The sequence below is a fragment of the Lampris incognitus genome, chromosome 19 (genome assembly GCF_029633865.1).
Source record: "Lampris incognitus isolate fLamInc1 chromosome 19, fLamInc1.hap2, whole genome shotgun sequence".
Taxonomy (NCBI): domain Eukaryota; kingdom Metazoa; phylum Chordata; class Actinopteri; order Lampriformes; family Lampridae; genus Lampris; species Lampris incognitus.
Genome location: NC_079229.1, coordinates 2,805,029 through 2,823,644, shown reverse-complemented (window position 1 = coordinate 2,823,644; position 18,616 = coordinate 2,805,029). Strand labels below are relative to the sequence as shown.

At 44.4% G+C, this 18,616-nt stretch overlaps 1 protein-coding gene across 2 annotated transcripts; it reads left to right on the top strand.

Annotated features, from left to right (window-relative positions):
- The first annotated feature begins 1,885 nt into the window (after positions 1–1,885).
- Positions 1,886–17,210, top strand: LOC130129866 (holocytochrome c-type synthase). Of its 2 annotated transcripts, none has more exons than XM_056299540.1 (8): positions 1,886–2,019; positions 6,022–6,143; positions 6,250–6,297; positions 9,054–9,199; positions 9,389–9,537; positions 9,719–9,838; positions 13,731–13,817; positions 15,063–17,210. In XM_056299540.1, the coding sequence occupies exons 2-8, from the start codon at positions 6,035–6,037 to the stop codon at positions 15,259–15,261; spliced, it is 858 nt and encodes a 285-aa protein (XP_056155515.1). In that variant the 5' UTR covers positions 1,886–2,019; positions 6,022–6,034; the 3' UTR covers positions 15,262–17,210. The 2 variants fall into 2 exon arrangements, with proteins under 2 accessions (XP_056155515.1, XP_056155514.1); XM_056299539.1 differs by having other exon boundaries at positions 1,888–2,001.
- Positions 17,211–18,616: the final 1,406 nt, after the last annotated feature.

Genomic DNA, 18,616 nt, shown 5'->3' with positions numbered 1-18,616 from the left:
CTAGACACTTTAATCCCTTGTTGGGAAGAGGAAGGGAGAGACACAAAAAGCTTTGGATGGATGGACAATGACACAGAAAGCAACAGAACTTGAAGTAGATCAGTTAAACATTAGTCCAACAGCGCCTCTGCCAGCAATACCACCTTGGATACTTCCAGATGCTATATTAGATTTCACACTACTAGAAAAGAAGAATAAAGATAAAGAGTTTAATTATGATTCACATACCATACAGGCTTATATTGATAATTACCACAGTTACGTCCAGATTTATATGGATGCATCAGAGTTCAGTAAATAAAGTAGGAGTAGTATTTATTGTTCCACAATTTCATATCCAAGTAGGGAAAAGGATCAATGAGGAAATATCAGTGCACACAGCAGAAAGGCTTGCAGTATTGTTAGCAGTGCAGTGGATAGAGGAAACAAGACCGTTTGTTCAGACTCAAGTTCATCACTAGCCAGTTTACAATACAGTCATTCACACAGCAGACCAGACATTTTAATAGAGGTTCAACAAACATGATCTAGAACTCAAGTGATGGGTCTTACAGTATCATTGTTACGGGTACCGGCACACATTGGCATTGAGGGAAATGAAGTAGCAGATAAGGTTGCAAAGAAGGCTACAAGGCATAATCAGATTGATTTGGTGGTTACTTTAAGCAAGCCAGAAATAAGGAGCATTATTAAGCACAGACCGAAGGAAAGGTGGCAAAAGCAACGGGAGGAAGAGAGGAAAGGACGGTGGTTTTACACAGTTCAAAGGAAAGTGGGAGAAATGAGGTGTGCAGGAAGGAACAGGACTAAACAGTACACTTTTCAAAACAGGCAAACACAGCACAGGCAGCTGTGACTACTGTGGACCAGAAGCAACAATAGAGCATGTTATGATATATTGTCAGAAATATGAGGCAGAAAGGAGGCGTCTGACTCAAAATCTCAGGAAAATAAAATTACAATTTGATTTAGTAGATATTCTACAGAAGAATTCAACTGAGTGTTATAACATCTTGTTTCCGTTTCTTAGAGTAACTGAAATAATTAAGAAGATTTGAGTGGCGTTTTGGGGGGGGGGATAGTGTAACTAAATAGACAGTCTGATCCACACTCCATATCAGCTGGTGGCAGTAACGGACCAATTCGTTGTTTGCCAACGGCCAATAAATACAAAGAAGAAGTAGTAGTAGTAGTAGTAGTAGAAGAAGAAGAAGCAGCAGAAAGAGGAAGAAGTAGAAGAAGCAGCAGCAGTAGCAGAAGAAGAAGAAGAGGTTTTTTTTTTTAAATCAAGACTTCTAATATATAAACACATCCAGCAAAGCCAGTGTACTCCAAAACAACACAGTCGGCTAAGAACAGTACATCGACCATGTCAAAGACAATGAGAAACTAAACAAGGAAACAGAAATAGTAAATTAAAAAGAGATAAAACAAAATAAAATAGGACAAGACAATATTCCAGGGGTTAAATTACATTAAATTGCTCAAATGTAAAGAATAATTTTAGGGAATTTCTGTTTTTCACACATTTTAGAGATTTGGAGAAAGTTACTAATTAGGTTGTAAAGGCTGCTAAACGGGGTTGCGTGTTGCAATATTTACATTCGTGTATAAAATATTTTGCCAAAATAATCACATTGTTCATCAAGAATTCTACCTTTCTAGAGCACCATTGCCAGACTTCATCCATACACACAGATGATAAGTAATGTTGCAGTGGGGAAATAAGTGATCCGTTGTTTCTGTCTCGCAAAATTGACAGAAATTACAGACTACATTAAATAGAAGAAGAAGAAGACGAAGACGAAGAGAGACGAAGAAGAAAAAGAAAAGCTGGTATTGCGCAGGTTACGTAGCTCCTCGTCGATTGCGTAACGCATTGTGGGTAAAGGGCCGTCCTGTCGCGCACGTTGACATTGGGACCGTAATCGGCGCTACACCGCTGCTGTAAGAGGTGTTGTTACCCTCCATCCCGTGTGCCGACCAGGACACAGACGAGAGGTCAGTTCATAACCTTCGGTGAGAGAGCTACGTAGGTAGGGTGACGTTAATGCGGACTCAGAAGCTTTGCTAAGTCAGTTGACTTGACTACACTGTGATTTTGATGGTAACCTTAGTTCACCCTCCGCTTAGCGCTGTAGTCACGTCTGTTATCCGGGTCCAGTCTGCAGTAGCTAATGTAGCTATGGAGACCGGGTGATAAGGTGACCAGGTGAGGTTAGCTAATGTAGCGATGGAGACCGGGTGATAAGGTAACCAGGTGAGGTTAGCTAATGTGGCTATGGAGACCGGGTGATAAGGTAACCAGGTGAGGTTAGCTAATGTGGCTATGGAGACCGGGTGATAAGGTAACCAGGTGAGGTTAGCTAATGTGGCTATGGAGACCGGGTGATAAGGTAACCAGGTGAGGTTAGCTAATGTAGCTCTGGAGACCGGGTGATAAGGTAACCAGGTGAGGTTAGCTAATGTAGCTCTGGAGACCTGGTGATAAGGTAACCAGGTGAGGTTAGCTAATGTAGCTATGGAGACCGGGTGATAAGGTAACCAGGTGAGGATAGTTAATGTAGCTATGGAGACCGGGTGATAAGTTAACCAGGTGAGGTTAGCAAATGTGGCTATGGAGACCGGGTGATAAGGTAACCAGGTGAGGTTAGCTAATGTGGCTATGGAGACCGGGTGATAAGGTAACCAGGTGAGGTTAGCTAATGTGGCTATAGAGACCGGGTGATAAGGTAACCAGGTGAGGTTAGCTAATGTAGCTATGGAGACCGGGTGATAAGGTAACCAGGTGAGGTTAGCTAATGTAGCTATGGAGACCGGGTGATAAGGTAACCAGGTGAGGTTAGCTAATGTGACTATGGAGACCGGGTGATAAGGTAACCAGGTGAGGTTAGCTAATGTAGCTATGGAGACCGGGTGATAAGGTAACCAGGTGAGGTTAGCTAATGTAGCTATGGAGACCGGGTGATAAGGTAACCAGGTGAGGTTAGCTAATGTAGCTATGGAGACCGGGTGATAAGGTAACCAGGTGAGGTTAGCTAATGTAGCTCTGGAGACCGGCTGATAAGGTAACCAGGTGAGGTTAGCTAATGTAGCTATGGAGACCGGGTGATAAGGTAACCAGGTGAGGTTAGCTAATGTAGCTATGGAGACCGGGTGATAAGGTAACCAGGTGAGGTTAGCTAATGTGGCTATGGAGACCGGGTGATAAGGTAACCAGGTGAGGTTAGCTAATGTGGCCATGGAGACCGGGTGATAAGGTAACCAGGTGAGGTTAGCTAATGTAGCCATGGAGACCGGGTGATAAGTTAACCAGGTGAGGTTAGCTAATGTGGCTATGGAGACCGGGTGATAAGGTAACCAGGTGAGGTTAGCTAATGTGGCTATGGAGACCGGGTGATAAGGTAACCAGGTGAGGTTAGCTAATGTAGCTATGGAGACCGGGTGATAAGTTAACCAGGTGAGGTTAGCAAATGTAGCTATGGAGACCGGGTGATAAGGTAACCAGGTGAGGTTAGCTAATGTGGCTATGGAGACCGGGTGATAAGGTAACCAGGTGAGGTTAGCTAATGTGGCTATAGAGACCGGGTGATAAGGTAACCAGGTGAGGTTAGCTAATGTAGCTCTGGAGACCGGGTGATAAGGTAACCAGGTGAGGTTAGCTAATGTAGCTATGGAGACCGGGTGATAAGGTAACCAGGTGAGGTTAGCTAATGTGACTATGGAGACCGGGTGATAAGGTAACCAGGTGAGGTTAGCTAATGTAGCTATGGAGACCGGGTGATAAGGTAACCAGGTGAGGTTAGCTAATGTAGCTATGGAGACCGGGTGATAAGGTAACCAGGTGAGGTTAGCTAATGTAGCTATGGAGACCGGGTGATAAGGTAACCAGGTGAGGTTAGCTAATGTAGCTCTGGAGACCGGGTGATAAGGTAACCAGGTGAGGTTAGCTAATGTAGCTATGGAGACCGGGTGATAAGGTAACCAGGTGAGGTTAGCTAATGTAGCTATGGAGACCGGGTGATAAGGTAACCAGGTGAGGTTAGCTAATGTAGCTATGGAGACCGGGTGATAAGGTAACCAGGTGAGGTTAGCTATCAGTAGCAATAACTTAGCGTCAACGAGGAAACACTGTGTTGTCTTTGTGGAGCGTTTTATCATTTTAGATCATACCAGTGCTGAAACATACTAGAGTGGAAAATACTAGTGCTGAAACATACTAGTGCTGAAACATACTAGAGCTGAAACATACTAGAGCTGAAACATACTAGCGCTGAAACATACTACTGCTGAAACATACTAGTGCTGAAACATAACACTGCTGAAACGTACTAGAGCTGAAACATAATACTGGTGAAACATGCTACTGCTGAAACATACTACTGAAACATACTAGTGGTGAAACATACTAGTGCTGAAACATACTAGAGCTGAAACATACTAGTCCTGAAACATACTAGAGATGAAACATACCAGTGCAGAAACATACTAGAGCTGAAACATACTAGCGCTTAGACATACTAGAGCTGAAACATACTAGCGCTGAAGCATACTAGAGCTGAAACATACTAGAGCTGAAACATACTAGTGCTGAAACATACTAGAGCTGAAACATACTAGTGCTGAAACATACTAGTGCTGAAACATACTAGAGCTGAAACATACTACTGCTGAAGCATACAAGTGCTGAAACATACTAGAGCTGAAACATACTAGAGCTGAAACATACTAGAGCTGAAACATACTAGTGCTGAAACATGATAGTGGTGAAACGTACTAGAGCTGAAACATAGTGCTGAAACATACTACTGCTGAAACATGCTAGTGGTGAAACGTACTAGAGCTGAAACATACCAGTGCTGAAACGATCTTTTAAAGAAAGAGCTGTCGTTTTTGATGCACTCTTTCCCGTGGAAGAACAAAACAAAAAGTGTGTTTTTAGAAAACATTGACATGTAACCTTCATGAAGTGTTTAAATTGTATTTAATATTAGCTAACACACACACACACACACACACACACACACACACACACTGTGAGAGAGACTGCCCTCTGATTCTCATCTTGCAGATATTGCTTGGATTTAGTTTCGAGACAAGAAAAGTTGCCGTCACGATTCCTGACAATGAACATATCAAACTACGCAGATAGAATAAAGTTGGAGGCTTTAGCTTATTAAAATGCCCCCAGTGGAATTTTCACATGGATATCCTTTTACAATAAAGACACAATAAAGTTTGCACTCTAGTGACATCTATTTATCTCCGTGTGCGTTGAAGTTCTCCCAAAGAAACGATGAAAACCGACAAACAGCATGCCAGTCTGCTACATGGTAAATCATCAGATGCAAAATAGTCCAGTCGAACAATATTTCATTATGATTAAAGTAGTGATTATTTGATTAATTGATTATCATTTAATCTATAACATGACAACACAGTGATATCTGAAAATGTCACTTGTCCTGGTCAGCAGCCAGTTGCACTTGTAGATGTAGCGACGAACTGTGTTAACTGACGATGGTTTTCCCAAGTGCTCCTGAGCCCACGTGGTCATATCCTTTACACAATGATGTCGGTTTTTAATCCAGGGGTAGGTGGAAAAGGATTTGCAAATCATTGTATTCTGTTTTTATTCACGTTTTACACAACGTCCCAACTTCATTGGAATTGGGCTTTGTAAGAAATTATAAGAATGAGTGAATGTCTGAATAACCCCTGACACCCCCGTTCAGTGTTTTTTCCCCCTGTATGTATGTTGTTATAGCCTGTGGAAATGTAAAGCTCAAGTCTGATGTGTTTACACAACCCAGATCTTGTTAAACTATCAACTATCATCTGTCCAGTGTAAACTGCACAGTGGCAGTTGATGCTAGATTCTAGTTCTGTCAGGTGTCCACTCCCTTCGAGTTATTTACTTGTCTAAACGTGTGGGTGTACTGTTATGTTATTTCCAGCCAGTAGATGTCATGTTGCTACATTGTTCTTTTGTTTTTGTCTTGTGTGTGTGTTTCTACATAGGACTGTGGGCGCAATGGGAGCCTCGGTGTCCACACCTGTGACCCCCACGGTTAAGGCCGATTCAGTAATGTTGAGTCCACCTCAGGGTGCCCCCGTGCACCAGGAACCCCAACCTGTCAAAGGTAAGGGGGCATGAATGATGGCACTCGTATGAAATCTCTTTTTGTTCTGTTCTGTAATGGACTTCCTGTCAGCACAGCCTGATATGTTTCTGTGTCCTCCTGTCAGTGTCTCCACCTGCAGAGTGTCCCATGCACCAAGCCCAGCCTGTCAATGGTATGTGTGAGAGATGGGGGTGTTCATCTCTTTTTCCAGAAAATACCAGTACCTGTTAATGACCAATCAACAGCTTTTTAGGTGTCGACTGAAAGTTTGAGTTCTGATTTTCTTCCAGAGCTTTTACTAAACATCACAGTCTTACCCATCTGTTTCTGTTCTTGCTCAACAACAGTCTGGACATCGGTTTCCTGCAGTAGGTAGAGATGTACCGATTGATCAACTGGTGGCCGGAATTGGCCGATTTTCAGTTTAATTGGTCATGACCGTGACCGGCCGCTCAGTTTCATATATGTCTGATTCTTTGCCAGTCAAATGTACATGCACACACCGCGGCATGGTTCATGTTGTGCACACAGCAGCACAGACGGTCATGTCACAGCCACACACATGCGCTAAAACATGTCGTCAGAAACCTTTGTTGGGCATCCGGGTAGCGAAGTGGTCTATTCTGTTGCCTACCAACATGGGGATCGCTGGTTTGAATCCCTGCGTTACCTCTTGCTTAGTCGAGCGTCCCTACGGACACAATTGGCCGTGTCTGCGGGTGGGCAGTTGGATGTGGGTACGTGTTCTGGTCGCTGCACTAGCGCCTCCTCTGGTTGGTCGGGGCGCCTGTTCGGGGGGAGGGGGAACTGAGGGGAATAGCGTGATGCTCCCACGCGCTACGTCCCCATGGTGAATCTCCTCACTGTCGGGTGAAAAGAAGCAGCTGGCGACGACATGTATCGGGGGAGGCATGTGGTAGTCAGCAGCCCTCCCCGGATCGGCAGAGGGGGTGGAGCAGAGACCGGGACAGCTCAGGAGAGTGGGGTGATTGGCTGGATACAATTGGGGAGAAAAAAATCTAAAAAAAGAAAAAACCGTTATTTACTTTGGGAAAGTGGAACATGTTGGATAAAGTGGGATGTGCTTCACATTCTTTTCAGTTGGATGTTATTAGGGCTGTCCCGAGTACCTTCTTTTGGTCTACGAATACTCTGCAGCAAGTATTCAAAGGTATTCGAGGTGTCGCTACGGCGGGAGTCGGGACGACTGACTGTGCAGTAATCACACCAAATAAATTGCAGCTGTAGAAGACCATAAAAACTAAATTCCTAAAATGTTGGCTGTTATTATTATTGTCTTCATCACATGCCATCATTAGGCTGTTATTGTGATTAATTATTATTCTACGGCGACGTGAAGTGGTTACAAAAACACTTAAAGTGAAATTGGTTGCTCATGAAAAGAAAAAATAAACAAGGCTTTTTGTAAATGTAGAGCAGGGGTGGCTAGCCATGTGCCATGGAGAGCCATGTGTATGCAGGTTTTCATTCCAGCCGGACTCCACACCAGCTGATTTCACTGATACATTCTTCATCTTTGGTGAAGGGTTGCTGATGAGTGAAATCAGCTGGTGTGGAGTCCGGCTGGAATGAAAACCTGCATACACATGGCTCCATGGCACATGGTTAGCCATGGCTGCTGTAGACCTTTGCACGAAACCTTAAATGATTGCCAGCAGTATTTGTTGCACGACGATTATGAACAGTGACATGATCATTTACAGTAATATGGTCATAAACAGTAACATGATCATGCACAGTAATATGATCGTGAACAGTAACATAGTAGTGAACAGTAACATGATCATGATCATGAACAGTAACATGGTCGTGAACAGTAACATGGCCGTGAACAGTAACATGGTCATAAACAGTAACATGATCGTGCACAGTAATATGATCGTGAACAGTAACATAGTAGTGAACAGTAACATGATCATGATCATGAACAGTAACATGGTCGTGAACAGTAACATGGCCGTGAACAGTAACATGGTCATAAACAGTAACATGATCGTGCACAGTAATATGATCGTGAACAGTAACATAGTAGTGAACAGTAACATGATCATGATCATGAACAGTAACATGGTCATGATCATGATCATGAACAGTAACATGGTCATGAACATGATCATGAACAGTAACATGGTCGTGAACAGTAACATGATCATGAACAGTAACATGGTCATGAACATGATTATGAACAGTAACATGGTCGTGAACAGTAACATGATCATGAACAGCAACATGGTCATGAACAGTAATAGATCATGAACCGAGCTGCACGCTGTGTTCACAGGGGCACTGTTTCTCCCGTGCCATATTGCCAACTGCATTTACCATCTCCCGAAAAAAAATTTTAATACCAGTTTTGCCATCGATTACCATGGGTATGATGAAATGCAGCTAGCTGTACATTTTATTTGTACAAAAAGCCGTGTCCAGTAACCTGGAGCACTTTTTATTCTGAGATGTTTCTGAGTGAGAGAGAGAAGGTCCTGTCACATGGTGCAGTGTTGGAGAAAATGTAAGTTATTTAATAGTGTTTTGTTAGGAACATGTAATTCAAATTTCCATTAAAAAGTTAAACGTGTTTGTGTATGCTGTCAGTTATAGTTCTTAGGAAAAAAAACGGGAATCCGTCAGAAGCAACAGCTCAGACTTAAGAAATGAGAAATGAGAATCGACCAAGAAAACTACCGTCAGTGCATCTCTACCAATAAGCAAGCAATTTTTTTCTGTGTGACTAAAAAGGCGGTCTCGATTGATTTTTGTGCTACCAATACCCAAATGTTGCCCAGCGGTGGCAGAGACTTGCAGCAGCATCAGTGGTAGCACGTAGACTACGTAGTGGACAACCATTCTGGGCGTTTTACTGATGAAATCACATGAGCATGCCTCGGTCGGCTTATTTTTCTTTTTCAGTTTCTCCACCGTCGGAGTGTCCCATGCACCAAGGACCTGCCTCAGCACAAGCAGCTCCAGCCCACCAAGACCGGGCATATGAGTTTGTAGAATGCCCTATGAAAGGAGCAGCAGGCAGCAGGACTGACGTTGACCCAGCAAATATGGTACCTTCCATCACACACCCCAGAAACCATGACACTGAGGGGGTAGACGGTGTGTGAGCTTTCCATGAGAGAGAGATGGTGACAAAAAATGAAGAATGCAGCTATAGCCGCCTTTCTCTGTATTTGATTATGTGAGTATGGTAGTTACATGGATTGTGTCGTTGCATTGTCTCCTCTCCCTGTCTGCAGATGCCTCCTCCTAACCAAGTGCCGGCTCCAGACCAGCCCTTTACCCTGGCTCTCTCAAGAGAGGAATCCAAGATACCCCGGCATGGTTCAGGCAAGAAATGGGTCTACCCCTCTGAACAGATGTTCTGGAACGCAATGCTACGAAAAGGGTGAGACGTCTCTTGTTGCTGTAGTCTTGCGTTCTTCTCTTGTCTCAGTGTCATACTTGAGATTAGAGAAGGAAAGTAAATGGAGAACAGTGCAGAGACTAAAGATAAACTCTCAGGTGGTTCTTTTGAACTCTACCTTCTTCTCTAATCTGTTTCTACATAATGTTTGTGTACACTGCAGGTGGCGCTGGCGTGAGGATGACCTGGGTCCTCAGGATATGACAAACATCATTAAAATCCACAATCAGAACAACGAGCAGGCATGGCAGGAGATCCTCAAGTGGGAAGCCCTCCACGCAAAGTGAGTCAAGAAACTACAATTTAGCATCGAGACGATAACTTCCTCAACACTGTTTAGGCAACCCTGCGATAACTTCTTCAAAACTGTTTAGGCAACCCTGCGATAACTTCTTCAACACTGTTTAAAAGGCAACCCTGCGATAACTTCCTCAACACAATAACTTCCCCAACACTGTTTAGGCAACCCTGCGATAACTTCCCCAACACTGTTTAAAAGGCAACCCTGCGATAACTTCCCCAACACTGTTTAAAAGGCAACCCTGTGATAACTTCCTCAACACAATAACTTCCCCAACACTGTTTAGCATCGAGATGATAATTTCTTCAACACTGTTGAGGCAACCCTGCGATAACTTCAACACTGTTTAGGCAACCCTTCTGCAGGGAATGCATCCTACCACTGTGTCAGACGTGATTTCAGATAGCTGAAGTTATCATTAGATTAATTAACTTTACTATCCTTAACTATTTTTGTTTAGCTCTCTGACCAAGTCTGAGTCATCGGACGTGGACTGCTGCAATGAGCTTCCTCTTCATACAGTGGCTTGCAAAAGTATTCATACCCCTTGAACTTTTCCACATTTTGTCACGTTTCGACCACAAACATAAATATATTTTATTGGAATTTTATGTGAAAGACCAACACAAAGTGGCACACAATTGTGAAGTACAAAGAAAATTATACATGATTTAAAAAATTTTTTACAAATAAAAAACTGAAAACTGCGGTGTGCAAAAGTATTTAGCTACCCTGAGTCAATACTTTGTGGAACCGCCTTTTGCTGCAACTACAGCAGCAAATCTTTTGGGGTATGTCTCTACCAGCTTTGCACATCTAGAGACTGAAATTTTTGCCCGTTCTTCTTTGCAAAACAGCTCAAGCTCAGTCAGATTAGATGGAGAGCGTTTGTGAACGGCAGTTTTCAGATCTTGCCACAGATTCTCAGTTGGATTTAGGTCTGGACTTTGACTGGGCCATTCTAACACATGAATATGTTTTGTTTTAAACCAGTCCATTGTAGCCCTGGCTTTATGTTTAGGGTCGTTGTCCTGCTGGAAGGTGAACCTCCGCCCCAGTCTCAAGTCTTTTGCAGACTCCAACAGGTTTTCTTCCAAGATTGCCCTGTATTTGGCTCCATCCATCTTCCCATCAACTCTGACCATCTTCCCTGTCCCTGCTGAAGAGAAGCACCCCCAGAGCATGATGCTGCCTCCACCATGTTTGACAGTTGGGACGGTGGTGTGTTCAGAGTGATGTGCAGTGTTAGTTTTCCGCCACACATAGCATTTTGCATTTAGGCCAAAAAGTTCAATTTTGGTCTCATCTGACCAGAGCACCTTCTTCCACATGTTTGCTGTGTCCCCCACATGGCTTCTGGCAAACTGCAAACGGGACTTCTTATGGTTTTCTTTTAACAATGGCTTTCTTCTTGCCACTCTTCCATAAAGGCCAGATTTGTGCAGTGCAGGACCAATAGTTGTCCTGTGGACAGATTCCCCCACCTGAGCTGTGGATCTCTGCAGTTCGTCCAGAGTCACCACGGGCCTCTTGGCTGCATCTCTGATCAGTGCTCTCCTTGTTCGGCCTGTAAGTTTAGGTGGACGGCTGTGTCTTGGTAGGTTTGCAGTTGTGCCATACTCTTTCCATTTCCGGATGATGGATTGAACAGTGCTCCGCGAGATGTTAAAAGCTTGGGAAATCTTTTTATAGCCTAACCCTGCTTTAAACTTCTCCACTACTTTATCCCTGACCTGTCTGGTGTGTTCCTTGGACTTCATGATGCTGTTTGCTCCCCAATATTCTCTTAACAAACCTCTGAAGCCGTCACAGAACAGCTGTATTTGTACTGAGATTAGATTACACACAGGTTGACTCTGTTTAGTCATTAGGTCAACAGTCGATCATTCAGCAATCATCAGGCAACTTCTGAAGGCAATTGGCTGCACTTGGAGAAAAGGGGGCTGAATACTTTTGCACACCGCACTTTTCAGTTTTTTATTTGTAAAAAAATTTTGAAATCATGTATAATTTTCTTTGTACTTCACAATTGTGTGCAACTTTGTGTTGGTCTTTCACATAAAATTCCAATAAAATATATTTGTTTGTGGTCGAAACGTGACAAAATGTGGAAAAGTTCAAGGGGTATGAATACTTTTGCAAGCCACTGTATGTCCCCAACATGAAACAGATTTTCACATAAAGCATTAGGGATGCACCAATACCACTTTTCACACCAAGTACAAGTACTTACATTTGGGTACTTGCCGATACTAAGTACCGATATGAGTACCAGTACAGTTCTAACAATGACTTTAAAAATATGTTTTATTTTTATCAGCTCTTTCTCACTAAGAAATATACAACATGTTGTGTTCCTGACATTTTAATGTTCAACTTTGTGTTTTCCTGAACAAACACTGCACTGCCACACATTTCACGTAAGCAAGGACCGACACCAGGCAAGCACGGACGTGACGTGTCATGGGGGGGGGGGGGGGCATCTGTGTTGTGTGTGGTTGCATGCCAGCCATGTTTTCTGCCTCACTGTGTGCATGTTGGGTTTTGCCAGGTGATAATGCAGTTGGTTATGCAGGTTTGGAAGTGTAGGCTGGCATTGTAAGATGGTGACAGATGTACTCTTAGGGCTCACCCCTCGGTTCAGGGACCCCCCCCCCCCTTTACGTAGATCGCCTTTTGACTTTCCATTCAAAACCGCTTTTCTGCCCATCAAGGATGTGCACTGGGATTGATGCAGCTGTTCCCCAGTGCTGTGAATAGCACACAGTGCCCTTGTAGCTTGTCGTTGTAACATTGCCATATGCATTTTCTTTACAATTCAAGACTCGAATGCATAGGGCAAAATGCGGAGGCGGTAAAGGTGATGGTGATTTCTCCTGGACTGGTGACACAGTATTAAAATTTGATATTGGGCTCAGTATAGTGTTGAGATTGGCCTATTAACATCAATATCCGTAAATCAGATGTAGGAGAATTCCAAATTGTTTGTTACCTGCTGGAAAGAAGTAAACAGTTGGTTATCTAGGGAGTAGCTCAAATTTACTGCAAACGTGAATGTATGAACACAGTTCTCCATTTGAACTAGAAGTAGCCAATTAGTCCAAGTCCTGTTAGAAGTTGTCATGTCAGGAGAAGGGACAGAGGACCCAAATGCAGACAGCAGAGATGGACTGGGCTAGAACAAGGTTTATTAAGGCAAACAAAAGTTACAATAACTGGAACGAAGTTGTAGGCAGCATGGAAGGCTTGAAGCACCTGGCTACCAAAAGTCCACATGTGTGTGACGATCTGACAAAGCGCCAGGGCAACCAGGGGGCATATATAACCTGAGACAGCCAATCAGGGAAATGGGGAACAGGTTAACAGGGCAGGAACAGGAACCACAAGCCAAATAAGGGGCGGGGGATCGGGTGAGTACAGCCTGGGCAATCAAGGGCAATCAGGTAAATCGGGCTATCAGGGGCGATCAAGGTTACTCAGGCAAATGGGGCACAGGTGAACAGAATCACCAATCGGGATGGGTAACAGGTGAGCCCCAATGGCCCAGATCACACAGCCATGACAGAAATAAACAGAAAACAAACTGAAGACCAATAGGAAACCTAAACAATTTGGCAGCATCTCTGCTTTTCATGTCGAAGTTGGAATGATGAAAAAAATGAAAATAAAAAATAGGTGGGATATTAAGAAATACATTTGGATGATAGAACTCTTTGACCTGTCCCCACACTTTGCTGAACTGTCTTACTTTTAGGCCACCCCACTTTGCTCTTTTTTATCTGCATTGATTTCACATTGCCTGCCTGCTTTGCCCCGTACATTGTCAGGTCATTGAAAGTAGACGTTCTAATAACTATTCTCGTCTCTCCTGCAGTGAATGTCCATGTGGCCCTTCATTGAAACGGTTTGGGGGTAAAGCCAAAGAATACTCCCCGAGGGCACGTTTTCGGCATTGGATGGGGTGAGTTAATTCATACCTTTTTTTTAGCCATGGTTTTACCTGAAGTTCTCACAAAACATTTTGGAGTGGTTACCACCTCTGACTAGAAACATGAATCCCCAGTTGGGTCATGACATCAGTATGTCCTCATTTTATGGAGTGATATCAGAGACACAGCTCAAGCCGAGCCCTAGATAAAGACATTTTCCATTTTTGGCTTCTTCAGAGCGTCTAGCCCATCTGTTTGAGAATGAGTAGGATATTGCTGGGGAGAATTATGGTTTTATTTCTTACTGACGTTCCTGAAGAAATCTCCTTTAGTCATAAGAGGAAGGAAATACATCACCGAGACTCAAGATGATAAAAAAAGAAAACAAATGTAATAATTATTGGGCAAATTTTGCATAAGTTGATGTAAGTCAGTGACTTGAAGTTGGCTCATAGTTCCTACACTTTTTGTAGCCTTGATACTTTTCATTTAACTTGGTTTGTAACATGTTATGTGATAACAGTTGGCAGGGAGATGCAGGGCTATAGTGTAGTTGTAAAGGCATGCTCACAGCCAATAGCAGAGTAACTACATATTTCAGTGAGTTTGCTGAGCATTTTAGTGAGTCTGCTGACATCTAATCAGAATCATAATACTTTATTCATCCCCGAGGGAAATTGGGTAATTTAATCTACAAGTTAAAACCATGTGTGAGAGTACCAATACCAGCCTTTCATGATTTTAACCTTTATGTCGTTTTAACCTGTAGATGTGACTCACTACATTAGTGTAGGGTTTAGTTACTCTTTTATTTATATATATAAATGGTTTGGTACCACTGGGGAGTTGCACATAATTTCATTGTACAGCTGTGCAGTGACAAATAAAGGTGTTCATTCATTAAAAAAATATCTGAAACCCCAAGTTTTGCATTTCTATTCAAATATAACCACCAGCTGACCAAGATAACCCCAAACCAGTCAGATAAGTGGAGGTAGTGGTTTCACTGGAGTGAGGTGTGTGGGTCGCAGAACGTCCCTTTTATTATATTACTATGGAACTTTGAAAGAAGGTTCAAATCATAAGGTTGTATATGTAGTTCCACACATCCAGTATGTTTGGCAGCCTGTCGGACCAGGTGTGTTGAAACCTTCAGCTAATCACTCTAATTCACTTACCTATCGTTCTCCTCCAACTACCCGTTAACTGACAATCTCCTGGACAAATCCAGTCCGGAAGTTCAGGCTTATCTCACTGTCCGTTCTCTCCGCCCTCAGCTACGAGCTGCCTTTTGATCGCCATGACTGGATCATCGACCGCTGTGGGAAGGAGGTGCGCTACGTTATTGACTACTACGATGGTGAAATCAATAAGGACACCTACGAGTTCTCCATCTTGGATGTGCGACCTGCCTTTGACTCTCTGGAAGCTGTGTGGGACCGCATGAGGGTGGCCTTCTGGCGCTGGACTTCTTAAAGGACGCATACAAAAATAAGGCATAGACAAACTTGCGGCTCACTGGACTGGGCACCATGTGCATCTTAAACACCCCATCGACATGCTTTATAAGCAGGGGTCCCCCAGGTCTGCTCTGTGGGCTGGGAGGTCCTGTGAAAAGAAACAAGGCAAGACACATGAAGAAAATTACAAAATCAGGAGAAGTCACGCAATCTGTAAAATGTACAATATTCAGAACGCAAATTCACCTAGTTATCATATTGACCCATCACATGAAGATCTGCTGTTGTTTGTAGTGTGACACCCACCGTGGCGTGGCCTACAAGACACTGGTCTGCCCGGCTCAAACCAGCTCTCTGTAGTCTGTGTAATCCCATCTATAGTAGGTAGAATGTGCTCCGCATAAGCAAACCCATTTGAATGTTTTAAATGTGGGAGGGCCACTCTTTCAGGAGCACGGGGAGGTGTACTTGCATACATTGGGAAAAAGCTTTCGTTTTTAATTCTTTGCTTAAACAGAAAAGCGAGGAGGACTGCTTTAAACAGACTGGATGTGTGTTCACCCTGCTGTACCGTCACCTCGCCGAACCTTGTCTGTCTGCCCCTGTACAACATGGTGCCTGTGAGACAGGTTTCTCCTGCATCATGGAACAGATTCTTTTCTTTTTTTTGCCCCCCCCCCCCTTTTTCTTTTTCTCAACAATTGTACTTGGCCAGTTACCCTATTTTCCGAGCCATCCCGGTCTCTGCTCCACCCTCTCTGCCGATCCAGGGAGGGCTGCAGACTACCACATACCTCCTCCGATACATGTGGAGTCACCAGCCACTTCTTTTCACCTGACAGTGAGGAGTTTCACCAGGGGGACGTAGCGCGTGGGAGGTTCACACTATTCCCCCCAGTTCCCCCTCCTCCCCAAACAGGTGCCCCAACTGACCAGAGGTGCTAGTGCAGTGACCGGGACACATACCCACATCCGGCTTACCACCCGCAGACACGGCCAATTGTGTCTGTAGGGGCGCCTGACCAAGCCAGAGGTAACACGGGGATTTGAACCGCCGATCCCCATGTTGGTAGTCATGGAACATATTCAGCGTGGTAGAAGTGAGTCCCTTGGTGGTTTGAGCCAGGTAAACTGAGCTGTCTTCCTGTCTTCACCAGGACTTCCTCTTGCTGATGCTTTGGCTCACTTTAACCAGGGTTGGCTGTCCTCTAGTCGGCCTGTCAGCCACTGTACTGTGCATTTGGTCTTATTATGTTGCTTAATAGAAACCCATTTTACCATGTTCTGGTTGTACCATTTGGTAAATAGCAGTCTAAGAAAAGTGCAACAGACGGTTGAAACTTAAGTTTACCTTCATTATTATGTTTGCTGAAATGTAGCAGCGATCCTCATTGTTATTTGTGCTGGTCAGATTACCGTGTGATGCACGGCACCATGTGAGACAGCTTATCTGGTGCTACAAGGACGAGAGAGCAGTGAGGTGCATTGTGAAAGGGACGGAGCGGTTGTTCCCACTCCTCTTTCAGTCATCGTTCAGCCGGTTTGGTCTTCTGTTGAACGATCCTACATCTTAAATACTGATGTCAGTGGTTTGGGAAGAGGTTAAGCTGAAAAGTCAATAACAAGTGCATATTATTATAGATTATTTTGCATAAGACATGTATTTTTGTTAATAGTTCCAGGAAAAGAAGTGCTGTGAAACGGCAGCAGTGCAGAATATGTAGTTGTAGCCATCGTTCAACTGTGTGTGCCTGTTTCTGCATGACAGTACAATGGTTTTGTTTGTGTGAAGATGTGTCATACGTAAAACAAGTTATACTGTTGCCGCTTTTGTAGCACAAATGCTTTGAAATTGTGCTTTTTTGCTGTTGTTTGTCGAGAAATACACAAATTACCAGTCTACAGAAACCCATGTTCATGAACCCAACCAGAATAAAGGTGTTCACTTCCACTGCTGTCCCTACAAGAAGGAAGACTTTACTTTGTCACTGTATTCTTACAACTAGTGTGTTGTCTGCATGAAACCTTCCTGTTGTGTAGCAGCAGTGGCAGCTGCAGCACCTGGGGACCACCTCCACTTCTTTCCACTGCCTTGCTCAGGGGCACAGGCAGGAGTATTAACCCTAACCTGCATGTCCTCCTCCCCTTTTTTTCCCTCCCCAATTGTACCTGGCCAATTACCCCACTCTTCCGAGCCGTCCCGGTCTCTGCTCCACCCCCTCTGCTGATCCGGGGAGGGCTGCAGACTACCACATGCCTCCTCCCATATATGTGGAGTCACCAGCCGCTGCTTTTCACCTGACAGTGAGGAGTTTCACCAGGGGGACGTAGCACATGGGAGGGTCACGCTGTTCCCCCCCAATTCCCACTCCTCCCCGAACAGGCGCCCCGACCGACCAGAGGAGGTGCTAGTGCAGCGACTAGGACACATACCCACATCCGGCTTCCCACCTGCAGACACAGCCAATTGTGTCTGTAGGGACGCCCGACCAAGCCGGAGGTAACATGGGGATTCGAACTGGCGATCCCTGTGTTTGGTAGGCAGTGAAATAGACCGCAACACTAACCGGATGCCCACACACACATGTCTTTTTGATGGTGGGAGGAAACCGGAGCACCCGGAGGAAGCCCACATAGACATGGGGAGAACATGCAGACTAGAATGTATTCTGGAGTTTTAGTTTCCCACTTGATCAAGGTGCATCTCTGAAATCGCATCCATCAAACTCTCAACGTCAGATCTTTCTACCAGCATCTGCTGCTCCTACTGCAGTACTTCAGTCAGCTAGCACAGACCAGCATCTGTTGCTCCTACTGCAGTACTTCAGTCAGCTGACACAGACCAGCATCTGCTGCTCCTACTGCAGTACTTCAGTCAGCTAACACAGACCAGCATCTGCTGCTCCTACTGCAGTACTTCAGTCAGCTAGCACAGACCAGCATCTGTTGCTCCTACTGCAGTACTTCAGTCAGCTGACACAGACCAGCATCTGCTGCTCCTACTGCAGTACTTCAGTCAGCTAGCACAGACCAGCATCTGTTGCTCCTACTGCAGTACTTCAGTCAGCTAACACAGACCAGCATCTGCTGCTCCTACTGCAGTACTTCAGTCAGCTGACACAGACCAGCATCTGCTGCTCCTACTGCAGTACTTCAGTCAGCTAGCACAGACCAGCATCTGTTGCTCCTACTGCAGTACTTCAGTCAGCTAACACAGACCAGCATCTGCTGCTCCTACTGCAGTACTTCAGTCAGCTAGCACAGACCAGCATCTGCTGCTCCTACTGCAGTACTTCAGTCAGCTAGCACAGACCAGCATCTGCTGCTCCTACTGCAGTACTTCAGTCAGCTGACACAGACCAGCATCTGCT

Excerpts from the sequence above, each read along its gene's own strand:
- LOC130129866 (XM_056299540.1), top strand. The coding sequence starts at position 6,035 with ATGGGAGCCTCGGTGTCCACACCTGTGACCCCCACGGTTAAGGCCGAT. Across the intron at positions 6,144-6,249 it reads GGAACCCCAACCTGTCAAAG|TGTCTCCACCTGCAGAGTGT; the intron begins GTAAGGGGGCAT and ends TCCTCCTGTCAG. Across the intron at positions 9,839-13,730 it reads TGGGAAGCCCTCCACGCAAA|TGAATGTCCATGTGGCCCTT; the intron begins GTGAGTCAAGAA and ends TCTCTCCTGCAG.